General features: G+C 39.2%; 1 protein-coding gene across 1 annotated transcript in view; it reads right to left on the reverse strand.

Annotated features, from left to right (window-relative positions):
* The window catches only part of IGSF10 (immunoglobulin superfamily member 10), a 40,970-nt gene that overhangs the window by 6,560 nt on the left and 10,271 nt on the right, over positions 1-24,139 (reverse strand). Inside the window, exons 4-5 of the mRNA XM_036851028.1 lie at positions 8,848-13,143; positions 7,481-8,378 (exon numbers count right to left, since the gene is read on the reverse strand). Coding sequence (XP_036706923.1) covers positions 7,481-8,378; positions 8,848-13,143 — 5,194 coding nt within the window. The remainder of the gene's footprint in view (positions 1-7,480; positions 8,379-8,847; positions 13,144-24,139) is intronic.

A 24,139-nucleotide genomic window follows, 5' to 3' on the forward strand; every position in this document is an offset into this window, starting at 1 on the left:
TTGTTTTTACAACCTAAAATTTGAAATTTATCTGTTATTCCCATCACAAGTGTAATGCCTTCTACACTTCTTGCATTGGTTTCTGCATGGGTAGTGAAATTGTATTCAGAATTACACAGAATAATGAGGAGTCTCTGGGTAAATGAGAATCACCCTCAAGTGCTGCAGGGTGATTGATTAAATAGACATGCTGATATTATAATATTATATACAAAAACTGGTAAGCTATTGAAAATATTTGATGCTACAAATGGGTATACGTATAGTAGATAACAAGCATAAACAATAGTAGATAACAAGCATAAACATGGGACTTGTGAAGTTTACATTTCATAACTCAGCATTTTTAAATTTAAAATCTAAATTCAATTTAAGATTTAGGTAATTTTCATGACTTATTTGAAAAGCTTGAAAATTAACATTTACTTTGGAGTTAAAGATCACTAGTTAAATTCCTTAACTATATCCGTTACCAACTTATAGTTTGACACTAGAAAAAAATCTATTCTTTTAAGCATAAACTCATGTATAATTTCTCTTGCATGGATATTTTCTACTAATAAATAAACATGGAGGCGGAGTCAAGATGGCAGCGTGGGAAGATGCAGAGTTAGCGTTTCCCCACAACTATGGCACCTACCAGCCACTGGTAGGGGACTCTGACGCCCAGGGAGACGGGAGGAACCCCAAAGTGAACCGGCAGGATGTAGGGGGACTGAACAGGGAGGTGAAGTGGAGGCCAGACAGGATCAGCGACCCTGAGGCCGGGGAAATCAGGAGAGGCAGGTGGGAGGGGCCATCCCAGACCAGAGGAGCAGAGGGCGATTGCCACACCCACTCGGGCACAGGGAGCATGCTGAGCTCCCAGGCCGACCCCCTGCCCTCCAAACCCCGCTCCAGGCCACGTGGGTCCTTAGGGGCATAGGAGGGAGGCTGGAGAGTCCAGGAGAGGCAGGTGGGAAGGGCCCTCTGGGAGGAGCAGGAGAGGAGCAGAGGGCGTTTGAGCCCAGAAAGCCTGCTGGGCTCCCAGGTGAGGTTCCCTGCCCTCTGAGAGCAGGTGTGGGGGGCATGCCTGGGCCCCTTCTGTTCCTTGAGCCTAAGCCCCACCCCCCCACAGCCCCCAGGGCCTTTTCCAGCCCTGTCAGTGGTCCTGAGCATTGGCCCCACCCACCACCCAAACCTCACCCTTGCTTAGACCCTGCCCTCCACAGCCAAGGCCTTTTCCAGCCTTTTTCCCCCCCCCCTCCTCTTTTTTACTATTGTGGTACTGTTGTACCTTCTGGTTGTTGATTCATCTATATTTTTATTTTTATATTCCTAACATATCTGTTAGTTTCCTAATCTAATTTTTTACTTTGTTACTGTGGTTTTTTTTTTTTTTTGCTGCCCCAGGCAGCTTACAGGATCTTGGTTCATGAGCCCACGGGTGGGCCAAAGCTCCTGCAGTGGGAGCGCTGAGTCCGAACCACTGGACTAACAGAGAACCTCAGACCCCAGGGAATATTCATCCGAGTGAGGTCCCACAGAGTGTCTCATCTCAGCACCAAGACCCAGCTCTACACAGTAGCCTACAAAGCCCAGTGTTGGAAGCCTCAGGCCAAACAACCAGTAAGAGATGAACACAATCCCACTCATAAAAAAAAAAATGAGATGGCCAAAAAATATGTCACAGATGAAGGAGCAAAGCAAAAACCTACAAGACCAAATAAATGAAGAGGAAATAGGCAATCTACCTGAAAAAGAATTCACAGTAATGATAGTAAAGATGATCCAGAATTTCAGAAATAGAAATGGAGGCACAGATTGAGAAAATACAAGAAATGTTTAACAAAGATCTAGAAGAACTAAAGAATAAACAGAGATGAACAATGTAATAACTGAAATGAAAAATACACTAGAAGGAATCGATAACAGAATAACTGAGGCAGAAGAACGAATAAGTGAGCTGGAAAACAAAATAGTGGAAATAATTGCTGAGGAGCAGAATAAAGAAAGAATGAAAACAATTGAAGACAATCTCAGAGACTTCTGGGACAACACAAAATGCACCAACATTCGAATTATAGGGGTCCCAGAAGAAGAAGAGGAAAAGAAAGAGCCTGAGAAAACACTTGAAGAGATTATAGTTGAAAACTTCCCTAACATGGGAAAGGAAATAGTCACCCAAGTCCAGGAAGCACAGAGTATCCCATACAGGATAAACCCTAGGAAAAACACACCAAGACACATATTAATCAAACTAACAAAAATTAAAAGAAAAAATATTAAAAACAGCAAGGGAAAAACCAACCATAACATACAAAGGAATCCCCATAAGGTTATCAGCTGATTTTTCAGCAGAAACTCTGCAGGCCAGTAGGGAGTAGCAGGATGTACTTAAAGTGATGAAAGAGAAAAACCTACAATCAAGATTACTCTACCCAGCAAAGATCTCATTCAGATTCAATGGAGAAGTCAAAAGCTTTTCAGACAAGCAAAAGCTAAGAGAATTCAGCACCATGAAACCAGCTTTACAACAAATGCTAAAGAAACTTCTTTAAGCAGGAAACACAAGACAAGAAAAAGACCCACAAAAACAAACCCAAAACAATTAAGAAAATGGTAATAGGAACATACATATCAATAATAACCTTGAATGTAAATGGATTAAATGCCCCAACCAAAAGACTGAGACTGGCTGAATGGATACAAAAACAAGAACCATCTATATGCTGTCTACAAGAGACCCACATCAGACCACTTCAGGGACACATACAGACTGCAAGTGAAGGGATGGAATAAGATATTCCATGCAAATGGAAATCAAAAGAAAGCTGGAGTAGCAATACTTGTATCAGATAAAATAGACTTTAAAATAAAGACTGTTACAAGAGACAAGGAAGGACACTACATAATGATCAAGGGATCAATCCAAGAAGAAGATGTAACAATTATAAATGTTTATGCACCCAACATAGGAGCACCTCAATACATAAGGCAAATGCTAACAGCCATAAAAGGGGAAATCGACAGTAACACAATAATAGTAGGGGACTTTGACACCCCATTTACACCAGTGGACAGATCATCCAAACAGAAAATAAATAAGGAAACACAAGCTTTAAATGACACAAGAGACCAGATAGGTCTAATTGATATTTATAGAACATTCCACCCAAAAGTGGCAGAATACACTTTCTTCTCAAGTGCACATGGAACATTCTCCAGGATAGATCACATCTTGGGTCACAAATCAAACCTTGGAAAATTTAAGAAAATTGAAATTGTATCAAGCATCTTTTCTGACCACAATGCTATGAGACTGGAAATCAATTACAGGAAAAAAACATAAAAAACACAAACACATGGAGGCTAAACAATACATTACTAAGTAACCAAGAGATCACTGAAGAAATCAAAGAGCAAATCAAAAAATACCTAGAGACAAATGACAATGAAAACACGATGATCCAAAACCTATGGGATGCAGCAAAAGCAGTTCTAAGAGGGAAGTTTATAGCTATACAGGCCTACCTCAAGAAACAGGAAAAATCTCAAATAAATCTAACCTTACGCCTAAAGGAACTAGAGAAAGAAGAACAAACACAACTGAAAGTTAGCAGAAGGAAAGAAATCATAAAGAGCAGAGCAGAAATAAATGAAATAGAAACAAAGAAAACAATAGCAAAGATCAATAAAACTAAAGCTGGTTCTTTGAGAAGATAAACAAAATTGATAAACCCTTAGCCAGACTCATCAAGAAAAAAAGGGAGAGGACACAAATCAATAAAATTGGAAATGAAAAAGGAGAAATCACAACTAACAAACACTGCAGAAATACAAAGAATTATAAGAGACTACTACAAACAACGATATGCCAATCAAATGGACAACCACGAAGAAATGGACAAATTCTTGGAAAGGTACAATTTTCCAAGACTGAACCAGGAAGAATTAGAAAATATAAACAGACCTATCACAAGTAATGAAATTGAAACTGTGATTTAAAATCTTCCAACAAACAAAAGTCCAGGACCAGATGGCTTCACAGGCCAATTCTGTCAAACATTTAGAGAAGAGCTAACACCGATCCTTCTCAAACTCTTCCAAAATATTGCAGAGGGAGAAACACTCCCAAATTCATTCTACAAAGCCACCGTCACCCTGACACCAAAACCAGAAAAAGATATCACAACAAAAGAAAACTACAGGCCAATATCACTGATGAACATAGGTGCAAAAATCCTGAACAAAATGCTAGCAAACAGAATCCAACAGCACAATAAAAGGATCATACCCCATGATCAAGTGGGATTTATCCCAGGGATGCAAGGATTCTTCAATATATGCAAATTAATCAATGTGATACACCACATTAACCAATTAAGGGATAAAAACCATATGATCATCTCAATAGATGCAGAAAAAGCTTTTGAAAAAATTCAACACCCATTTATGATAAAAACTCTCCAGAAAATGGGCATAGAGGGAACCTACCTCAACATAATAAAGGCCATATATGACAAACCCACAGCAAGCATCATACTCAATGGTGAAAAACTGAAAGCATCTCCACTAGGATCAGGAACAAGACAAGGATGTCCACTCTCGCCATTCTTATTCAACATAGTTTTGGAAGTCCTGGCCACAGCAATCAGAGAAGAAAAAGAAATAAAAGGAATACAAATTGGAAAAGAAGAAGTAAATCTGTCACTGTTTTCTGATGACATGATACTATGCATAGAAAATCCTAAAGATGCCACCAGAAAACTACCAGAGCTAATCAATGAATTTGGTAAAAGTAACAGGGTACAAAATTAATGCGCAGAAATCTCTGGCATTCCTATACACCAGCAACGAAAAATCAGAAAGAGAAATTAAGCAAACACTCCCATTTACCATTGCAACAAAAAGAATTAAGTACCTAGGAATAAACCTGCCTAAGGAGGCAAAAGACTTGTACTCAGAAAACTATAAAACACTGATGAAAGAAATCAAAGATGATATAAACATATGGAGAAATATACCACGTTCTTGGATTGGAAGAATCGATATTGTGAAAATGACTACACTACCCAAAGCAATCTACAGATTCAATGCAATCCCTATCAAACTACCACTGGCATTCTTCACAGAATTAGAACAAAAAAAATTTACAATTTATATGGAAATACAAAAGACCCCAAATAGCCAAAGCAATCTTGAGAAAGAAAAATGGAGTGAGAGGAATCAGGCTCCCTGACTTCAAACTATACCAAAAAGCTATAGTAATCAAAGACAGTATGGTGCTAGCACAAAAACAGAAATATAGGTCAATGGAACAGGATAGAAAGTCCAGAGATAAACCCACGCATCTATGGACCCCTCATCTATGACAAAGGAGGCAAGAATATACAATGGAGAAACGGCAGCCTCTTCAATACATGGTGCTGGGAAAAGTGGACAGCTACATGTAAAAGCATGAAATTAGAATACTACCTAACACCATACACAAAAATAAACCCCAAATGGATTAAAGACTTAAAAGTAAGACCAAGACACTATAAAACTCTCAGAGGAAAACAGGAAAAACACTCTTTGGCACGAACCACAGCAAGATCTTTTTTGACCCACCTGCTAGAGTAACAGAAATAACAAAAATAAACAAACGGGACTTAATTAAACTTAAAAGCTTTTGCACAGCAAAGGAAACCATAAACAAGACAAAAAGACAACCCTGAGAATGGGAGGAAATATTTGCATATGAAACAATAAGGCTTAATCTCCAAAATACACAAACAGCTCATGGAGCTCAATATCAAAAAAACAATCCAGTTAAAAAATGGGTGGAAGACCTAAACAGACATTTCACCAAGGAAGACATATAGATGGCCAAGAGGCACATGAAAAGATGCTCAACATCACTAATTATTAGAGAAATGCAAATCAAAACTACAAGGAGGTATCACCTCACACCAGTCAGAATGGCCATCATCAAAAAATCTACAAACAATAAATGCTGGAGAGGGTGTGGTGAAAAGGGAGCCCTCCTGTACTGTTGGTGGGAATATAAATTGATAAAACCACTATGGAAAACAGTATGGAGGTTCCTTAAAAAACTAAAAATAGAAGTACCATATGACCCAGCAATCCCACTACTGGGCATACACCCTGAGAAAACCATAATTCAAAAAGAGACATGTACCACAATGTTCAATGCAGCACTATTTACAATAGCCAGGACATGGAACCAACCTCAATGTCCATCAACAGATGAATGGATAAAGAAGATGTGGCAAATATATACAATGGAATATTACTCAGCCATGAAAAGAAACAAAACTGAGTTATTTGGAGTGAGGTGGATGGACCTAGAGTCTGTCTATGGAATCTTAAAAAAAAAAAAAAATGGTACTGATGAACCTAGTTGCAGGGCAGGAATAAAGAGATAGACATAGAAAATGGACTTGAGGACATGGGGTGGGAGGGCAAAGCTGGGGCGAAGTGAGAGCAACATTAACATATACACTACCGAACATAAAATAGATAGCTGGTGGGAAGCAGCAGCATAGCACAGGGAGATTGGCTTGGTGCTTTGTGATGCCTAGAGGGGTGGGATAGGGAGGATGGGAGGGAGGCTCAAGAGGGAGAGGATATGTGTATGCATGTGGCTCATTCGCTTTGTTGTGCAACAGAAACTAACACAGTATTGTGAAGCAGTTATACTCCAATAAGGATCTATTAAAAATAAATAAATTAACACACAAACATATAAAATGGAAATGTTCATTCCCATGTTTTCTGTCATATTATGAAACATCATTGTATGAAGTCATGTAAATGGCAAAAATTAATACTCATAAACTTATTTTTCAAAGATTTAATCTGTACAGAAGACAGTTAAAAATCACTATTAATATGCCTGTAACAGGAGATATTAGAGAAAGTATGTATGTGTATATATGTGTCTGACACCGTCAGAATGATTGGAGGTCCTGAATACATGTCACTTTGTGAAGGCCTTAATGTTGTGACTTTCATAAAGTGCTTTGCAGTTTTAGGGTAGAATAAATTCAGTATAGATTGCACTAAAATTGAAAATGCTTTACTAGGAGACTCTGAAGAGTGAAATAATGAAGTGCATCTCTCCAGAACTTGATTGCTTTACAACATTCCCTCTTATTTTTGGATAGGAAAATTATAAATACATTTACACAGGTACCATTTTAAAACTGTCACAAGTATGGAAGCAAATGAGATTTTTTATCCTTCTTTTTAACTACATAAACTCAGTAAGAAGCTGGCCCTTAGAGTATGGCATGTAAGAAACTTGGTTTTTATGTAATTTGTATTATTTTGTATTAGTCTCAAAACGATTAGGTTTTCTTTAGAGCGAGTTACTTTCCTGTGCAGAGTCTGTGTGCTCTCAACACTGCTGCTACTCTCGCTCTACCCCTTTTACCAGTTCAGAAGTTGTACAGCTAAATAAAGAAGATAATCTCAACAGAAAGGTATGGTTTACCTGTGCCACTGGTTGACGACGGCCTTGGATGGTAGCCTCCAGGTTATTTTCGGTTTCGGCTCCCCAGTGGCTGAGCAGTTCAGTAGTAATTTGTCCCCCAGATTCACCTCCGTCCATTTCTGGGATGCAAATTCTATCCTGGGGATGGTCTCTCGTTCTTCCACTGTAAGAATTACCACCCTTCTCTCTGAGCCAGTGGAGCTGGTAGCAATGCATTCATAAGTGCCCCGGTCTGAAGAGGCTATGTTTCTTATAAACAGAGTTCCATTTGAAAATAAGAACTTGGAATTGATCAACTGTAATGGTTTCACTTCGGTGCCATCAGAGAGGACCCAGTGAACACCGGGCTGAGGAGTTCCTTTTGCAGTACAGGGCAGTTTCAAACTTTCACCCCAAGTCCCTGCAATAACTTGCCTCTTTTGTTCTAGAATAATAGGTGGGGCCGCAATAACTTGTATTTTAACCAGCAGTGCATCCTGGCCCACTGGGTTGCTGGCCACGCATTTGTAAAAGCCCCTGTCATAAATGCTGAGATCGTGGATGACCAGCGTTCCGTCAGATGTCACCAGGGCCTGCCTATTCCCCTCGGATGATTCAGAGACCACTGTCTGGTTTGCAAGAATCCAGGAAATTGTAGGGCTGGGCCTGCCTTCAGCTCTGCACTTCAGTTCCACTGTGCTTCCAGAATGGGCTGTGATCTCCTTAGTATGTCTCTCCAGGATCCTGGGGGGATAGGAAACCACGGACAAGGTGACGTGAAGGCGGTCTGTGCCAAGTGGATTGGCTGCTGAGCACAGGTACTGTCCACGGTCCTGAATGTCCACCCTCTGTATGGACAGGGTACCATTGGGGAGCACCTGGAACCTGCTGTTCTGTTTCCTTTTAGAAGAATCAAGTCCTGATAAGAAGAAAGAAATTTATAGCCATAGGTCATCAAAGTTTAGATAGTAAACGTAAGTTGCTCACGTGGAAGTCTCAAGAGGAAAGCTATCTTTTTGTTAGGCTACTGGGGAAAAAATATATTTAAAATTAAGACACCTAGTCTTCAGAATACTAAAGTTATTTCTGGATTTTTTTTTAAACCCTAATTTTAATGTAAAAGCCAGATGCTTCAACACAATGACCATTCACAATTTCTTTGGATCTGCTTTCAAAGCATTTCAAAAAAATGGTCTTAACATATGTTTTAAAACCTTCTAATGAGCAAAAAGCCATGCATATATCAAATAAGGATATTAATTGGTTGAGTCTTGGAGAAATCTGATGTTGATGTTGATTACTTGGATCCATAACCCCGAAACATAACACAATATTTTCCTTGTTTTGTAACTAAAGAAGATGAAGCGTAAAGAAACAGTTTCAAATACCTGATGAGACTCTGGTCCAGTGGATAGTGGGCATGGGATTCCCAACAGCTTCACAAGGAAGAAAGGCATCTGAGTTAGCTGGAACAGTAAAACTTGCTGCTCTTCCTCCAACTATTCTGGGCCTTTCAAATATATTCCTAGATAAAGAATCAAAGGGAAGGAATTTGGAAGTTGTTATTTTTTGAATTGGTGTCTTATCGAAGCTACTTTTCTTTGCATTCTTCTGCATATCCCAATTTGAAGCATGAGTAGTGTCCTCTGGCAGATCTGGAGTGGGCAGTATGCTCACTACTGGCTTTTTGACCTTTTCAGCCATTTCTGGGTGTGACTTGTGCCAAAAGTGGTTTTCTGACCAGGGAGAGGGAGTCAACTTAGAATTCTGTGATTTAGCTGTTACTAGTGCTGGCATAGGAGTAGAACGTAACAGATTGGAGTAGATAAAGTGGGTGATTCCAACTGTGAACTTGGCATTTGGGTGAGTTTGGGGAGATGTTACTGCTAATTGCTCTGGACGAGCATTGTGCTTTGAGGATTCATGTGACTTGACCATTGTACGTGTCATCATCCTGAAAATGGGAGTTGCCATATTGTCAGCAACTGCACTTTGCTTACTCAAGGGAGGGGAGGTGGGAATTGGCATTGGAGTGGCACTGGCGCTCAGGAAGGGTGGCACGGTTGAGTGTCTAAGGATTGTGTTCCTAGTGGTGGTACTCTGGTGTAGTTTGCTGGACAAAGTGGTTTCAGAAGCAGCTGTGCTCTTCAAAGTCTGACTACTTTTCTGGGGTGGTTCTTCAAGTACATCTGTCAGATTAAAGGTTCTTGGATGAAGACCAATCGTGCTTGAAATTTCTTTTATGTTTTCTAGAAGAGAATGATTGAAAGCAGACACACTGGGTTTGGTTGAAGTTTCAGCTGCTGTTAGAACAGGAAGTGTCACAGTGGTGGGTGTAATGAAGCCAGAAATCTGGCTGGGAGAGTTATTTGGGTCATTCCTATTCTTTTGAGGCTCCTTTATTCTTTGTACTTTTCGTGCCCTGGGTCTGGCTATTTGGGCTTTGTTGATAATGATAGATGCAGGGGCAGTAGGAGTAGTTGTCAGGATGGCTGTTTGCAGTGATATGAAATCTGTACTTGATTCTTTGCTTGAGCCACTAGGAGGTGTAGGGTAAACAGGTGGGAAGGGCAGCTCCTTCATTGTTGGGAGACTTATACGACTGTGTGTTTTAGTGGTACTGTGGTGAGTTGTAGCTGATGTTGCGGATGGAATTTGCATCACACTTGCTGAGAGTGTTGTGAAATGGAAGGGGGAAACCTTATCTGTGGGTAAAGCAGGAGATATTTTAGGAAGCACCAAGTCTGTGCTTTTTTGTGAACCAAATTTTTGCTGATTCTTTAGCTTTTCTTTTTGGATATGGTTATTTACAAAGATATGATGCCAGGGAAATTTCCTTCTTGAAAATCTTGTAATGGCTATAGTAGTAGGCATAGGTGGCTTGATGGTAGGACCTGGAAGTGGCGATACAATCACTGAATCTCTTTTAGCTTCACTGGCTTTAGACACACTTGGGTAACTAATATTTGTTGCATGAGTCATAACTGCACAAGTTGGAGTCACTTGTGTACTTTCAGCACTGAGATATTTTATTGTCGGTGTTGTTTTCTCAACATCTACATTTGGTTTTTTCTCAAATAGTAATGATGGATTGTGGACCAGAGTTGTAGATTCTTCTGCTATGACTCTGGCAATTTTAGCTTCAGGGAGGGTGACGGGGGAAGACCTTGGAAAAGGCAATGCTGCTGCAGTGAGTCTTCCTCTGGGAGAACAGGATGGGCATACCACATTGTGCTCTGTGGCTGAAAATGCCGTGGTTCTTTCTACAGAAGAACCTCTGAGTGTTGGCCTCACAAAGCTGTATCCATGCTGTCGGAAAATTGGAGCTCGCCCCCTGCTCCAAATTTTCCTCCGTCTTCCAGAGTGTCTGGACAGTGGAGTGTTAATTGTACTATTTCTAGGAATGTGTAACTGAGAATGAGCAGCAGTGTGTGGGTCCGAACGGAGCTTAGAGGTGTTAGGTTTTTGAGTAACATGAGAATGGGAACGATGGTTCCAGGGTTCGCTGACTCCTATTACAGACATCTGATGACTATTCGTGGCATTTACTGATCCTAAAAATACATCAGCTTTGCTGTTAGTACTACCCAGAATTTTGATATGGACATCTTTGATTGTAGTAGCCCCCAATGTTAATGGGGGTGCACTTTGCAAATGCTCTCTTTTTCTCTCCGTGTCGTCAGCATCCTGAAACTGACTTGCTTCAGGTAGTAGAGGAAAGACAGTAGATAAATTTCGGTTGGTTGTGCCTTGCATTTTGCTTGATGTGGTTGCATTCATATTCTTTGACATGGCTTTAGTTTTAATAGTACTAGATGGTTTGAAATCTCTTGGTTTTTCAGGCAGTAGTATCTGTGGACTCACAATTGGGGAGACTTGGGTGGCAGCACTTATACTTGTCACAGGGCTATCAGATGATTTTCTGGAATCAGCAGTCACTGTCCTTGCCAGAACACTGGGAACTTTAGTCGCCAGGACCATAAACTCCTCTTTTGGAGGGAGCATGCCTGATGAGTCTACTTCCTCACCAGGTGTTTCCAGGAGTTGAGTGACCAGTGGAGGTGGCTTTGTTATGGTATTTTCTCGCTTCTCTGGCATAATATTCTTTTTAGCTTTCTCCAGTAGTGCTGCCCAGTGTTGTGGGTCAATTCTCTGGGCAGAGGGAGGGAACTGCCTCCTGTGCTCTCTGAAACGTCGGTTGTTTGCATCTCCACGCCGCTGGGCTATTAACACCCCATGCTTAGGATTCTTACTTGTGATTGAGACTTGTTTTCCAGCCTCAGCCCTCACTGGAGCAGATGTGGGGAGTTGTGCAGCTGGTGGGTCCTTAAGCTGAGCAATGGAATTGGGCTCATCAAACCCAGATCCATCTGTTTCTACATTATGCTCCACTGGCTGTTGCCCTTTTATTTTGACTGAAACTTTGTTAATTAAAAAATCGATCCCTGATGGGTTGGCTGCTACACAACGATAATGACCCTGGTCTTTTTGAGTCGCCTGTAATATTCTTAACGTGCCATTGTTAAAAATTTGCTTATCTCTTGAGGACTGATGGAGCACAGTGTTTCCTGGAAGAACCCAGCTGACAGAGGCATCTGGGATACCCGTAGAATGGCATGGAAGGTCAAGTGTTTCACCAATGGAAACTATATGACGAGCTCCATTTTCCTGATAAGCTTCTACGTAGGGCTCTACCACAGTAATCCTATAGGTGAGAATATCTGCATCATCGTAATTGGTGCTTATGCAGTGGTATATGCCTGTGTCAAAACTATCAGCCATCTGGAGTTCCAGTTTTCCACTTTTGTCTATCAGGACTCGTCCATCCTCACTAACGTAAGGGGCTCTCACTTTACTTCCATCAGCTAGAAGCCACTCCAGTTGTGGGGGAGGGTCTCCTTGGCTGGGGCAATCTAGGTCAATGGTCCCACCGACCAAAACAGTGCGTTCCCGCTTAGTATTGTTATCCCTGGAAATCATGGTCCAATTGTGTTTCTCTGGCTTCATCTCTGCCCTTGGTAAAGTGACTTGGGCATCGCTGGAGTACTGGATCTGCAATGTACTGAGCGTGGTGGCAGTTCTGTTTAGCTGCAAGGAAATTTGGTCTTGCATTAACCAAGAGGGATCTGCTCTGAGATCAGCCTCGATGTTGGTAAAGATGTCTTCAGGCTTCAGTACCACCTGTTTATATTTGTAGCAGAGTTGTGGTGTTTCAGTGAGCAAGTGGCTCCTTTCTAGGATCAGAGGAGAGTCACTGTACAAAGCCAGCACTTTCCACACTGGCTGAATGTGACTGTAGTCTATGTTACACACCAGAAATGTTGAAAACGATGCATTTAGCATGATGTAGTCATTTTCTGCAGTGAACGCAGTGGATGATGTTGTTGAGGGCTTTTGGATACTGCAGATCACGTTAGCTTCATTTCCAGACTGGTCTGTCATATTCAAAGTCAGGGAGCCGAAGGGTGCCATGAAATCTTGGGGAGAGATGGACACAGAAACACTATCTTCCAGAATAGTCAGGCTCTTCAATTTCAGGGAGGGGTCAATTGTTGGCTTGGCACACAGGAAAGCTGCAGCTGGGACCATAACTAAGGGCCTGCCTTTAGAGGTCCTGGGGTTCATGCAACGTGGACATTGCTGAGGACTGGAGGGACTTCTGTCTTTTTTGCATTTTATTATATCTAGAAAAAATGACAATTGAATTATTGCCAGTTGTGGCTTCTTTATGAATTAACATTTAAACATTTTGAATAAGTAGCTTTTGCTAGAATTTAAAACAACAATTTAGAAATTTTAGTGTTTCGTCCTTTTTTTTTTTTTTTTTGTCTTTGGATTGAGTTCTGAAAACAAATTGTCTATATACCCTGCCACAATATCATATCCATAGGCACAAGGACTTTGTCTGTCTTGTTCACTGTTATATTTCCCATGCCTATAAAGTACCTGATATTTATATATTTGGTACTCAGTAAATATTAGTTGAATAAATCGTTTCCTTATCTAGGGAAACAGAATGCTATGCTTATGTTTGTCGCTTTTTATTAACTTATTTATTATTTAGTTCTGTTTCCCTATTTTAATGTTTTAAGACTCAGAGACCTTCACTGTCCTTTAAATGGTAACCTGTTTGATAAATTACCATTTATAAGTCCTTGGATATCATTAAGAACCCAAGTTTCTGTCCATTACCAAAAAGAACAATGAGTGAATTACAAGGTATCTTGGTGTGGTCTAGCTTGACCGCAGTAGGAATGGAGACAACAAGCTGGTTGCAGGAGATAATGAAGTTGGTAGAACCAATCAATAAGAGGTGAGGATGTGGTTGAACAGAGACGGTGATTAAGAAGAAGAGTGAAGGAAGACACAGTATGACTTTGGTAACTGAGGTAGACTCAATGGAGGAGTATCAAGTTTAATGGGGAGAGAGGAACATTGTGCCCAAGCAACAGAGCAGCCCATTAAAGGACTGACATTTTGGTGAAGTCAGAAGCCTGAAAAATCTTATAGCTCTTGGACCACCCTAAGCCTTTGTGAATCATAGAAACCACCTCTTTCAGGTATTCAGATATCACGTACCTGGTCATTTAAAAATACAGCTTTGGTGAGCCTATTTAAAATGGCTGGTCACTAAAATACTTGATAAGAGGTATGGAGTTTTACCTCCTACAAAATACAGCCAGGGACTTCCATGCTGTTCCATATCATGCATTAGACACAGCATGTAAAAGAAGAATTGTACTTCTTAGAAGATATCATTTGACAGAGTGGCCGGACAGGGTCAAATCACCTTCCCATGTGTGCATGATTCCTCTCAAAGGCTTGAGAAAATCGCTTTGACCAATGACTCCAAACCCTTCAGTGTGTACTTCAATGTTACAGGCAATGCCACATGTATCTGGCTACTCAGCATTCTTCAGCAAATTTTAAAGTCCCAACTTACATAGAGGAGGCACCTGGCAAGCCTGCAAACCTCTTTGAGCACTCATAAGAGGCTCTTTTCAACCACCCACTTAACCAACAGCTGTGACCTTTTACCTACTTCCCAGTACCCTGGGCTCAAACCCTGCTATAGCAAAAAACATGGCAGACTTCTGGCTTAATTAAACCTCATCACAGAATTATGATCCTATCTTGGTTTGATTATTGCTCAGCCCTGGACATCAGGTATTTTACCTCAGTTGCAAATCTGATCATGTCATTTACATTCTCTCCTCCACACTCAGTTCCATTCACACAGAAACGCTTTCCATTCCTTAACTCTCCCATGCCCTATCAAGCTCAGGCATATGTTGTCCCTCCTACTTCCAGTACACTTGCTGTCTGATAGGCCCTCTTCTGTCACTGCCTAACTACTTACCTCCTTCATTACCCAGCCAGAAGAGTGCTACTTCTCTCTTTTTTGTTCTTCTTCTTTTTGTTCTCCTGGTACCTTCCACTTCTCGTATCCTAGTCCTCATTGCCCACTAGTAAGAGAGACTTGTCTAGTTGTCTGTCTTCCCACAAGACTGTAAGCCCATTACTTGTTGATCTGTGTGTCCCAACCCTGGCAAAGGGATGGTCAGGAAAGATTACAGGAAGGAAGGAAGGGCAGTCTAATTCTAAGACCACATTTCTTCCACATTTTAGCTTATAAATTGTGTCGTGCAACTGAAGGTGTTTACAGTAGCGGCTGACCAGCTGGCAGTCTTGATATAGCTACCACTGCTTGCACACACACAAATACTGTTATAGCTGTTGATATTTACATATATTGTTTTCTCTTCAATTGAGTTACATTCACTGTTGGTATTACGTATATTGTTTGCCACTTAAAATGTTTCTATTAAGATAACACTATGCTTGGTATTACGATAAGAAGTTATTATGCATATAGAAAGACCTGGAAACAGAAGCAGGACATAAATTTAATATTTGTGAAGTAAGTGTTTGTCAGAGAAATGGCCACAAACTCATATTTCATAGAAAAGCAGCACCTAGAGCTTTGTGGAACCTAAGAATGGAGGATACCCAAACATAGATGAAGCTGTGTTACATTTAACTACTGAGATATGTGCAAAAGGACTGCCAAGTGAGGCAACTGAAGGTATGAGAAACTGTCAATCTCTTAGAATAGATGGAAAAAATGTCAAAGCAGAAGTTGATGTGACTGACTCATGAGTCTCACAGAATGATCATTAAGGCATCTCAGTCAAAGGAGAACACTTGATTGTTTAGACACGACCAAGAAATGTTAGCACTAATGGGGTTGGCTAATTATATATAATGAATGAATATATGTAACACAATAATAGTGGGGGAATTTAACACCCCACTTTCATCAATGGACAGATCATTCAGACAGAAAATCAATAAGGAAACACAGGCCTTAAATGACACATTAGACCAGATGGACTTAACTGATATTTATAGAGTATTCCATCCAAAAATGGCAGAATACACATTCCTCTCAAATGCACATGGAACATTCTCCAGGACTGATCACATACTGGGCCACAAAGCAAGCCTCAGTATATTTAAGAGAACTGAACAGTATCAAGTATCTTTTCCACCCAAAACACCATGAGATTAGAAATCGATGACAAGAAAAAACTGTAAAAAACACAAACAGCTGGAGGCTAAACAATATGCTACTAAACAACCAATGGATCACAGAAGAAATCAAATAGGAAATCAAAAATACCTAGAGTCAAATGAAAACAAAAGTACAATGATCCAAAACCTATAGGATGGAGCAAAAGCAGTTCTAAGAGGGACGTTTATAGCAATACAATCCTAGGAAACAAGAAAAATCCCAAATAAAAAACCTAACCTTACAGCTAAAGCAACTAGAGAAAGAAGAATGAACAAAACCCAAAGTTAGTAGAAGGAAAGAAATCATAAAGATCAGAGCAGAAAGGGCAGACAGCAGAAGCAAGAAGAACTACAATCCTGCAGCCTGTGGAACAAAACCACATTCACAGAAAGACACACAAGATGAAGAGGCAGAGGGCTATGTACCAGATGAAGGAACAAAATAAACCCCCAGAAAAACAACTAAATGAAGTGGAGATAGGCAACCTTCCAGAAAAAGAATTCAGAATAATGATAGTGAAGATGATCCACGACCTCGGAAAAAGAATGGAGGCAAAGATCGAGAAGATGCAAGAAACGTTTAACAAAGACCTAGAAGAATTAAAGAACAAACAAACAGAGATGACCAATACAATAACTGAAATGAAAACTACACTAGAAGGAATCAATAGCAGAATAACTGAGGCAGAAGAACGGATAAGTGACCTGGAAGACAGAATGGTGAAAATCACTGCTGCGAAACAGAATAAAGAAAAAAGAATGAAAAGAAATGAAGACAGCCTAAGAGACCCCAGGACAACATTACACGCAACAACATTCACATTATAGGGGTCCCAGAAGGAAAAGAGAGAGAGAAAGGAACTGAGAAAATATTTGAAGAGATTATAGTCAAAAACTTATCTAACATGGAAAAGCAAATAGCCACCCAAGTCCAGGAAGTGCAGAGTGTCCCATACAGGATAAACCCAAGGAGAAACACGCCAAGAAACATAGTGATCAAACTGGCAAAAAATAAAGACAAAGAAAAATCATTGAAAGCAGCAAGGGAAAAATGACAAATAACATACAAGGGAACTCCCATAAGGCTAACAGCTGATTTCTCAGCAGAAACTCTACAAGCCAGAACGGAGTGGCATGATATACTTAAAGTGATGAAAGAAAAGAACTTACAACCAAGATTACTCTACCCAGCAAGGATCTCATTCAGATTCCATGGAGAAGTCAAAAGCTTTTCAGACAAGCAAAAGCTAAGAGAATTCAGCACCACCAAACCAGCTCTACAACAAATGCTAAAGGAACTTCTCTAAGTGGGAAACACAAAAGAAGAAAAGAACCTACAAAAAACAAACCCAAAACAATTAAGAAAATGGTAATAGAAACATACATATCCATAATTACCATAAACGTGAATGGATTAAATGTTCCAACCGAAAGGCACAGGCTTGCTGAATGGATACAAAAACAAGACCCATATATATGCTGTCTACAAGAGACCCACTTCAGACCTAGGGACACATACAGACTGAAAGTGAGGGAATGGAAAAAGATATTCCATACAAATGGAAATCAAAAGAAAGCTGGAGTAGCTATACTCATATCAGATAAAATAGACTTTAAAATAAAGAATGTTACAAGAGACAAGGAAGGACACTACATAATGATCAAGGGATCAATCCAGGAAGAAGATATAACAATTATAAATATATATGCACCCAACATAGGAGCACCTCAATACATAAGGCAACTGCTAACAGCTATAAAAGAGGAAATCGACAGTAACACAATCATAGTGGGAGACTTTAACACCTCACTTACACCAATCAACAGATTATCCAAACAGAAAATTAATAAGGAAACACAGCTTTAAATGACACAATAGACCAGATAGATTTAACTGACATTTATAGGACATCCCATCCAAAAACAGCAGATTACACTTTCCTCTCAAGTGTGCACGGAACATTCTCCAGGATAGATCACATCTTGGGTCACAAATCTAGCCTCAGTAAATTTAAGAAAATTGAAATATCAAGCATCTTTTCTGACCACAACACTATGAGATTAGCAATCAATTTCAGGGAAAAAAACATAAAAAACACAAACACATGGACCCTAACAATACGTTACTAAGTAACCAAGAGATCACTGAAGAAATCAAAGAGGAAATCAAAAAATACTTAGAGACAAATGACAATGAAAACACGATGATCCAAAACCTATGGGATGCAGCAAAAGCAGTTCTAAGAGGGAAGTTTATAGCTATACAAACCTACCTCAAGAAACAAGAAAAATCTCAAATAAACAATCTAACGTTACACCTAAAGGAACTAGAGAAAGAAGAACAAACAAAACCCAAAGTTAGCAGAAGGAAAGAAATCATAAAGATCAGAGCAGAAATAAATGAAATAGAAACAAAGAAAACAATAGCAAAGATCAATAAAACTAAAAGCTGGTTCTTTGAGAAGATAAACAAAATTGACAAACCATTAGCCAGACTCATCAAGAAAAAGAGGGAGAGGACTCAAATCAATAAAATTAGAAATGAAAAAGGAGAAGTTACAACAGACACTGCAGAAATACAAAGCATCCTAAGAGACTACTACAAGCAACTCTATGCCAATAAAATGGACAACCTGGAAGAAATGGACAAATTCTCAGAAAGGTATAACCTTCCAAGACTGAACCAGGAAGAAATAGAAAATATGAACAGACCACTCACAAGTAATGAAATTGAAGCTGTGATTAAAAATCTTCCAACAAAGAAAAGTCCAGGACCAGATGGCTTCACAGGTGAATTCTATCAAACATTTAGAGAAGAGCTAACACCCATCCTTCTCAAACTCTTCCAAAAAATTGCAGAGGAAGGAACACTCCCAAACTCATTCTATGAGGCCACCATCACCCTGACACCAAAACCACACAAAGATACTACAAAAAAAGAAAATTACAGACCAGTATCACTGACGAATATAGATGCAAAAATCCTCAACAAAATACTAGCAAACAGAATCCAACAACACATTAAAAGGATCATACACCATGATCAAGTGGGATTCATCCCAGGGATGCAAGGATTCTTCAATATATGCAAATCAATCAATGTGATACACCATATTAACGAACTGAAGAATAAAAACCATATGATCATCTCAATAGATGCAGGAAAAGCTTTCAACAAAATTCAACACCCATTTATGATAAAAACTCTCCAGAAAATGGGCATACAGGGTCCTACCTCAACTTAATAAAGGCCATATATGGCAAACCCACAGCAAACATCATTCTCAATGGTGAAAAACTGAAAGCATTTCCTCTAAGATCAGGAACAAGACAAGGATGTCCACTCTCACCACTATTATTCAACATAGTTTTGGAAGTCCTAGCCACGGCAGTCAGAGAAGAAAAAGATAGGAATACAAATTGGAAAAGAAGAAGTAAAACTGTCACCATTTGCAGATGACATGATACTGTACATAGAGAATCCTAAAGATGCCACCAGAAAACTACTGGAGCTAATCAATGAATTTGGTAAAGTTGCAGGATACAAAATTAATGCATAGAAATCTCTTGCATTCCTATATACTAATGATGAAACACCTGAAAGAGAAATTAAGGAAACACTCCCATTTACCATTGCAACAAAAAGAATAAAATACCTAGGAATAAACCTACCTAGGGAGACAAATGACCTGTATGCAGAAAACTATAAGACACTGATGAAAGAAATGAAAGATGATACCAACAGATGGAGAGATATACCATGTTCTTGGATTGGAAGAATCAATATTGTGAAAATCACTATACTACCCAAAGCAATCTACAGATTCAATGCAATCCCTATCAAATTACCAATGGCATTTTTTACAGAACTAGAACAAAAAATCTTAAAATTTGTATGGAGACAAAAGACACCGAATAGCCAAAGCAGTCTTGAGGGAAAAAAAGCAGAGCTGGAGGAATCAGACTCCCTGGCTTCGGACTATACTACAAAGCTACAGTAATCAAGACAATATGGTACTGGCACAAAAACAGAAATATAGATCAATGGAACAAGATAGAAAGCCCAGAGATAAAGCCACGCACCTATGGTCAACTCATCTATGACAAAGGAGAAAAGGATATACAATGGAGAAAAGACAGTCTCTTCAATAAGTGATGCTCAGAAAACTGGACAGCTACATGTAAAAGAATGAAATTAGAACACTCTCTAACTCCATACACAAAAATAAACTCAAAATGGATTAAGGACCTAAATGTAAGACCAGCCACTATAAAACTCTTAGAGGAAAACATAGGAAGAACACTCTTTGACATAAATGACATCAAGATCTTTTTTGATCCACCTCCTAGAGTAATGGAAATAAAAACAAAAATAAACAAATGGGACCTAATGAAACTTAAAAGCTTTTGCACAGCAAAGGAAACTATAAACAAGACAAAAAAACAACTCTCAGAATGGGAGAAAATATTTGCAAATGAGTCAACGGACAAAGGATCAGTCTCCAAATATATAAACAGCTCATGCAGCTCAATATTAAAAAAAAAAATAGCCCAATCAGAAAATGGGCAGAAGACGTAAATAGACATTTCTCCAAAGAAGACATACAGATGGCCAAGAGGCACATGAAAAGCTGCTCAACATCACTAATTATTAGAGAAATGCAAATCAAAACTACAATGAGGTATCACCTCACACCAGTTAGAATGGGCATCATCAGAAAATCTACAAACAACAAATGCTCGAGAGGTTGTGGAGAAAAGGGAACCCTCTTGCACTGTTGTTGGGAATGTAAATTGATACAGCCATTATGGAGAACAGTATGGAGATTCCTTAAAAAACTAAAAATAGAATTACCATATGACCCAGCAATCCCACTACTGGGCATATACCCAGAGAAAACCATAATTCAAAAAGACACAGGCACCCCAATGTTCATTGCAGCACTATTTACAATAGCCATTCATGGAAACAACCTAAATGCCCATCTACAGACGAATGGATAAAGAAGATGTGGTACATATATATAATGGAATATTACTCAGCCATAAAAAGGAACGAAATTGGGTCATTTGTAGAGACATGGATGGATCTAGAGACTGTCATACAGAGTGAAGTAAGTCAGAAAGAGAAAAACAAATATCGTACATTAACACATATATGTGGAACCTAGAAAAATGGTACAGATGAACCGGTTTGCAGGGCAGAAATCGAGACACAGATGTAGAGAACAAACGTATGGACACCAAGGGGGGAAAGCGGTGGGGGGTGGGGGGGTGGGATGAATTGGGAGATTGGGATTGACATGTATACACTGATGTGTATAAAATGGCTGACTAGTAAGAGCCTGCTGTATTAAAAAATAAATAAAATTCAAAAATTCAAAAAGAAACGCGACTAGTAAATTAAAAAAATAAAAGAGCAGAGCAGAAATAAATGAAATAGAGATGAAGAAAACAATAAAGATCAATGGAACAAAGTCAGTTCTTTGAAAAGATAGACAAAATTCATAAACCTTTAGCCAGACTCATCAAGAACAAAAGGGAGAGGACTCAAATCAATAAAATTAGAAATGAAAAGCGAGAAGTTACAATGGACACCACAGAAATACAAAGGCTCCTAAGAGACTACTATCAATACAAGCAACCATATGCCAATAAAATGGACAACCTAGAAGAAATGGACAAATTCTTAGAAGGATACAATCTCCCAAGACTGACCAGGAAGAAATAGAAAATATGAACAGACAAATCACAAGTACTAAAATTGAAACTGTAATTTAAAAACTCCCAACAAACAAAAGTCCATCACCAGATGGCTTCACAGGCAAATTCTATCAAACATTTAGAGAAGAGTTAACACCTATCCTTTTCAAACTCTTCCAAAAAATCGCACAGGAACAGAAACTCCCAAACTCATTCCATGAGGCCCCCATCACCCTGAATCATACAAGGATACCACAAAATCATACAAGGATACCACAAAATCATACAAGGATACCACAAAAAAAAAAAGAAAGAAAATTACAGACCAATATCACTGATGAACATAGATGGAAAAATCCTCAACAAAATACTAGCAAACCGAATCCTACAATACATTAAAAGGATCATACACCACGATCAAGTGGGATATATCCCAGGGATGCAAGGATTTTTTCAATATCTGCAAATCAATCAGTGTGATACATCACATTAACAAATTGAAGAATAAAAACCATATGATCATCTCCATAGATTCAGAAAAAGCTTTTGACAAAATTCAACAACCATTTATGGTGAAAACTCTTCAGGAAGTGGGCATAGAGGGAACATACCTCAACATAATAAAGGCCATATATGACAAACGTACAGCCAACATCATATTCAATGGTGGAAGGCTGAAAGCATTTTCTCTAAGATCAGGAACAAGACAAGGATGTACACTCTCGCCACTTTTATTCAACATAGTTTTGGAAGTCCTAGCCACAGCAATCAGAGAAGAAAAATAAATAAAAGGAATCCAAATTGGAAAAGTTAAAACTGTCACTGTTTGCTGATGACTTGATACTATGCATAGAAAATCCTAAAGGTGCTAACAGAAAACACTAGAGCTCATCAATGAATTCAGGGAAGTTGCAGGATACAAAATTAATACTCAGAAATCTGTTGCATTTCTATACACTAACAATGAAAAATCAGAAAGAAAAATTAAAGAAACAATCCGATTTACCATCGCATCAAGAAGAATAAAATACCTAGGGATAAACCTACCTAAGGAGGCAAAAGAACTGTACTCCAAAAACTATAAGATGCTGATGAAAGAAATGGAAGATGGCACAAACAGATGGAAAAATATACCATGTTCTTGGATTGGAAGAATCAATACAGTAGGTCCCTGACATATGAATGAGTTCCATTCCAAGAGCATGTTCATAAATCCAGTTTGTAAGTCCAATGAAGTTAGCCTAGGTACCCAACTGACACAATTGGCTATATAGTACTGTACTGTAATAGGTTTATAATACTTTTCACACAAATAATACATAAAAAAACACAAAAAATAAAACATTTTTAATCTTACAGTACAGTACCTTGAAAAGCACAATAGTATAGTACAACAGCTGGCGTACAGCGGCTGGCATTGAGTGAATAGGCAAGAAGAGTTACTGACTGGAGGAGGAAGAGGAGGTGGGAGATGGTAGAGCTGAAGGATCGTCAGCAATAGGATAGAGGGCAAGCTGCAATTTCACTCATGCTTGACATTGATGGCACAGGTTCTGGTTCCTTGCTGGATTCAATTCTATCTACCCTATTGAAAAACACGATCCAGTGATGTCTGGGTAGTAGCTCTTTTTTTCTCATGATAGATGATAATAGTAGCACTGGATTGCATCCTGAACGGCTGCTGCAACCTTCGTGTACCATTCTACATTCAGATCCTGTGCCTCAAAAACTAACAGTGCCTCCTCAAATAAATAAAATCCCGTTGCCATCTCCTGCACTGTGAATCTCTTCGGTTCTTCAGTTACTTCTTCCTCTTGTCTCTCTTCATCCTTTCTCTGGTCCTCCAATTCCATCAGGCCTTCAATGCATGTTCGAATCTTTGAAAGTTCACAACTTGAAGGTTCGTATGTAGGGGACTTCCTGTATTGTCAAAATGACTATACTACCCAAGCCAATCTATGGATTCAATGCAATCCCTATTAAATTACAATCCCTATTAAATTACTTATGGCATTTTTCACAGAACTAGAACAAAAAAAGTTTAAAGTTTGTATGGAGACACAAAAGACTCCAAATAGCCAAAGCAATCTTGAGCAAGAAAAACAGAGCTGGAGGAATCAGGATCCCTGACTTCAGACTATACTACAAAGCCACAGTCATCTAAACAGTATGGTACTGGCACAGAACATAAAAATATACATCAATGGAACAGGATAGAAAGCCCAGAAATAAACCCATGCACCTGTGGTCAATTAATCTATGACAAAGGAGGCAAGACTATACAATGGAGAAAAGACAGTCTCTTCAATAAATGGTTCAGGAAAAACTGGACAGCTACATGTAAAAGAATGAAATTAGAACACTCTCTAACACCATACACAAAAATAAAGTGGATTAAAGACC

This window comes from Balaenoptera musculus, chromosome 4 (assembly GCF_009873245.2).
Source record: "Balaenoptera musculus isolate JJ_BM4_2016_0621 chromosome 4, mBalMus1.pri.v3, whole genome shotgun sequence".
NCBI classification, from domain to species: Eukaryota; Metazoa; Chordata; class Mammalia; order Artiodactyla; family Balaenopteridae; genus Balaenoptera; species Balaenoptera musculus.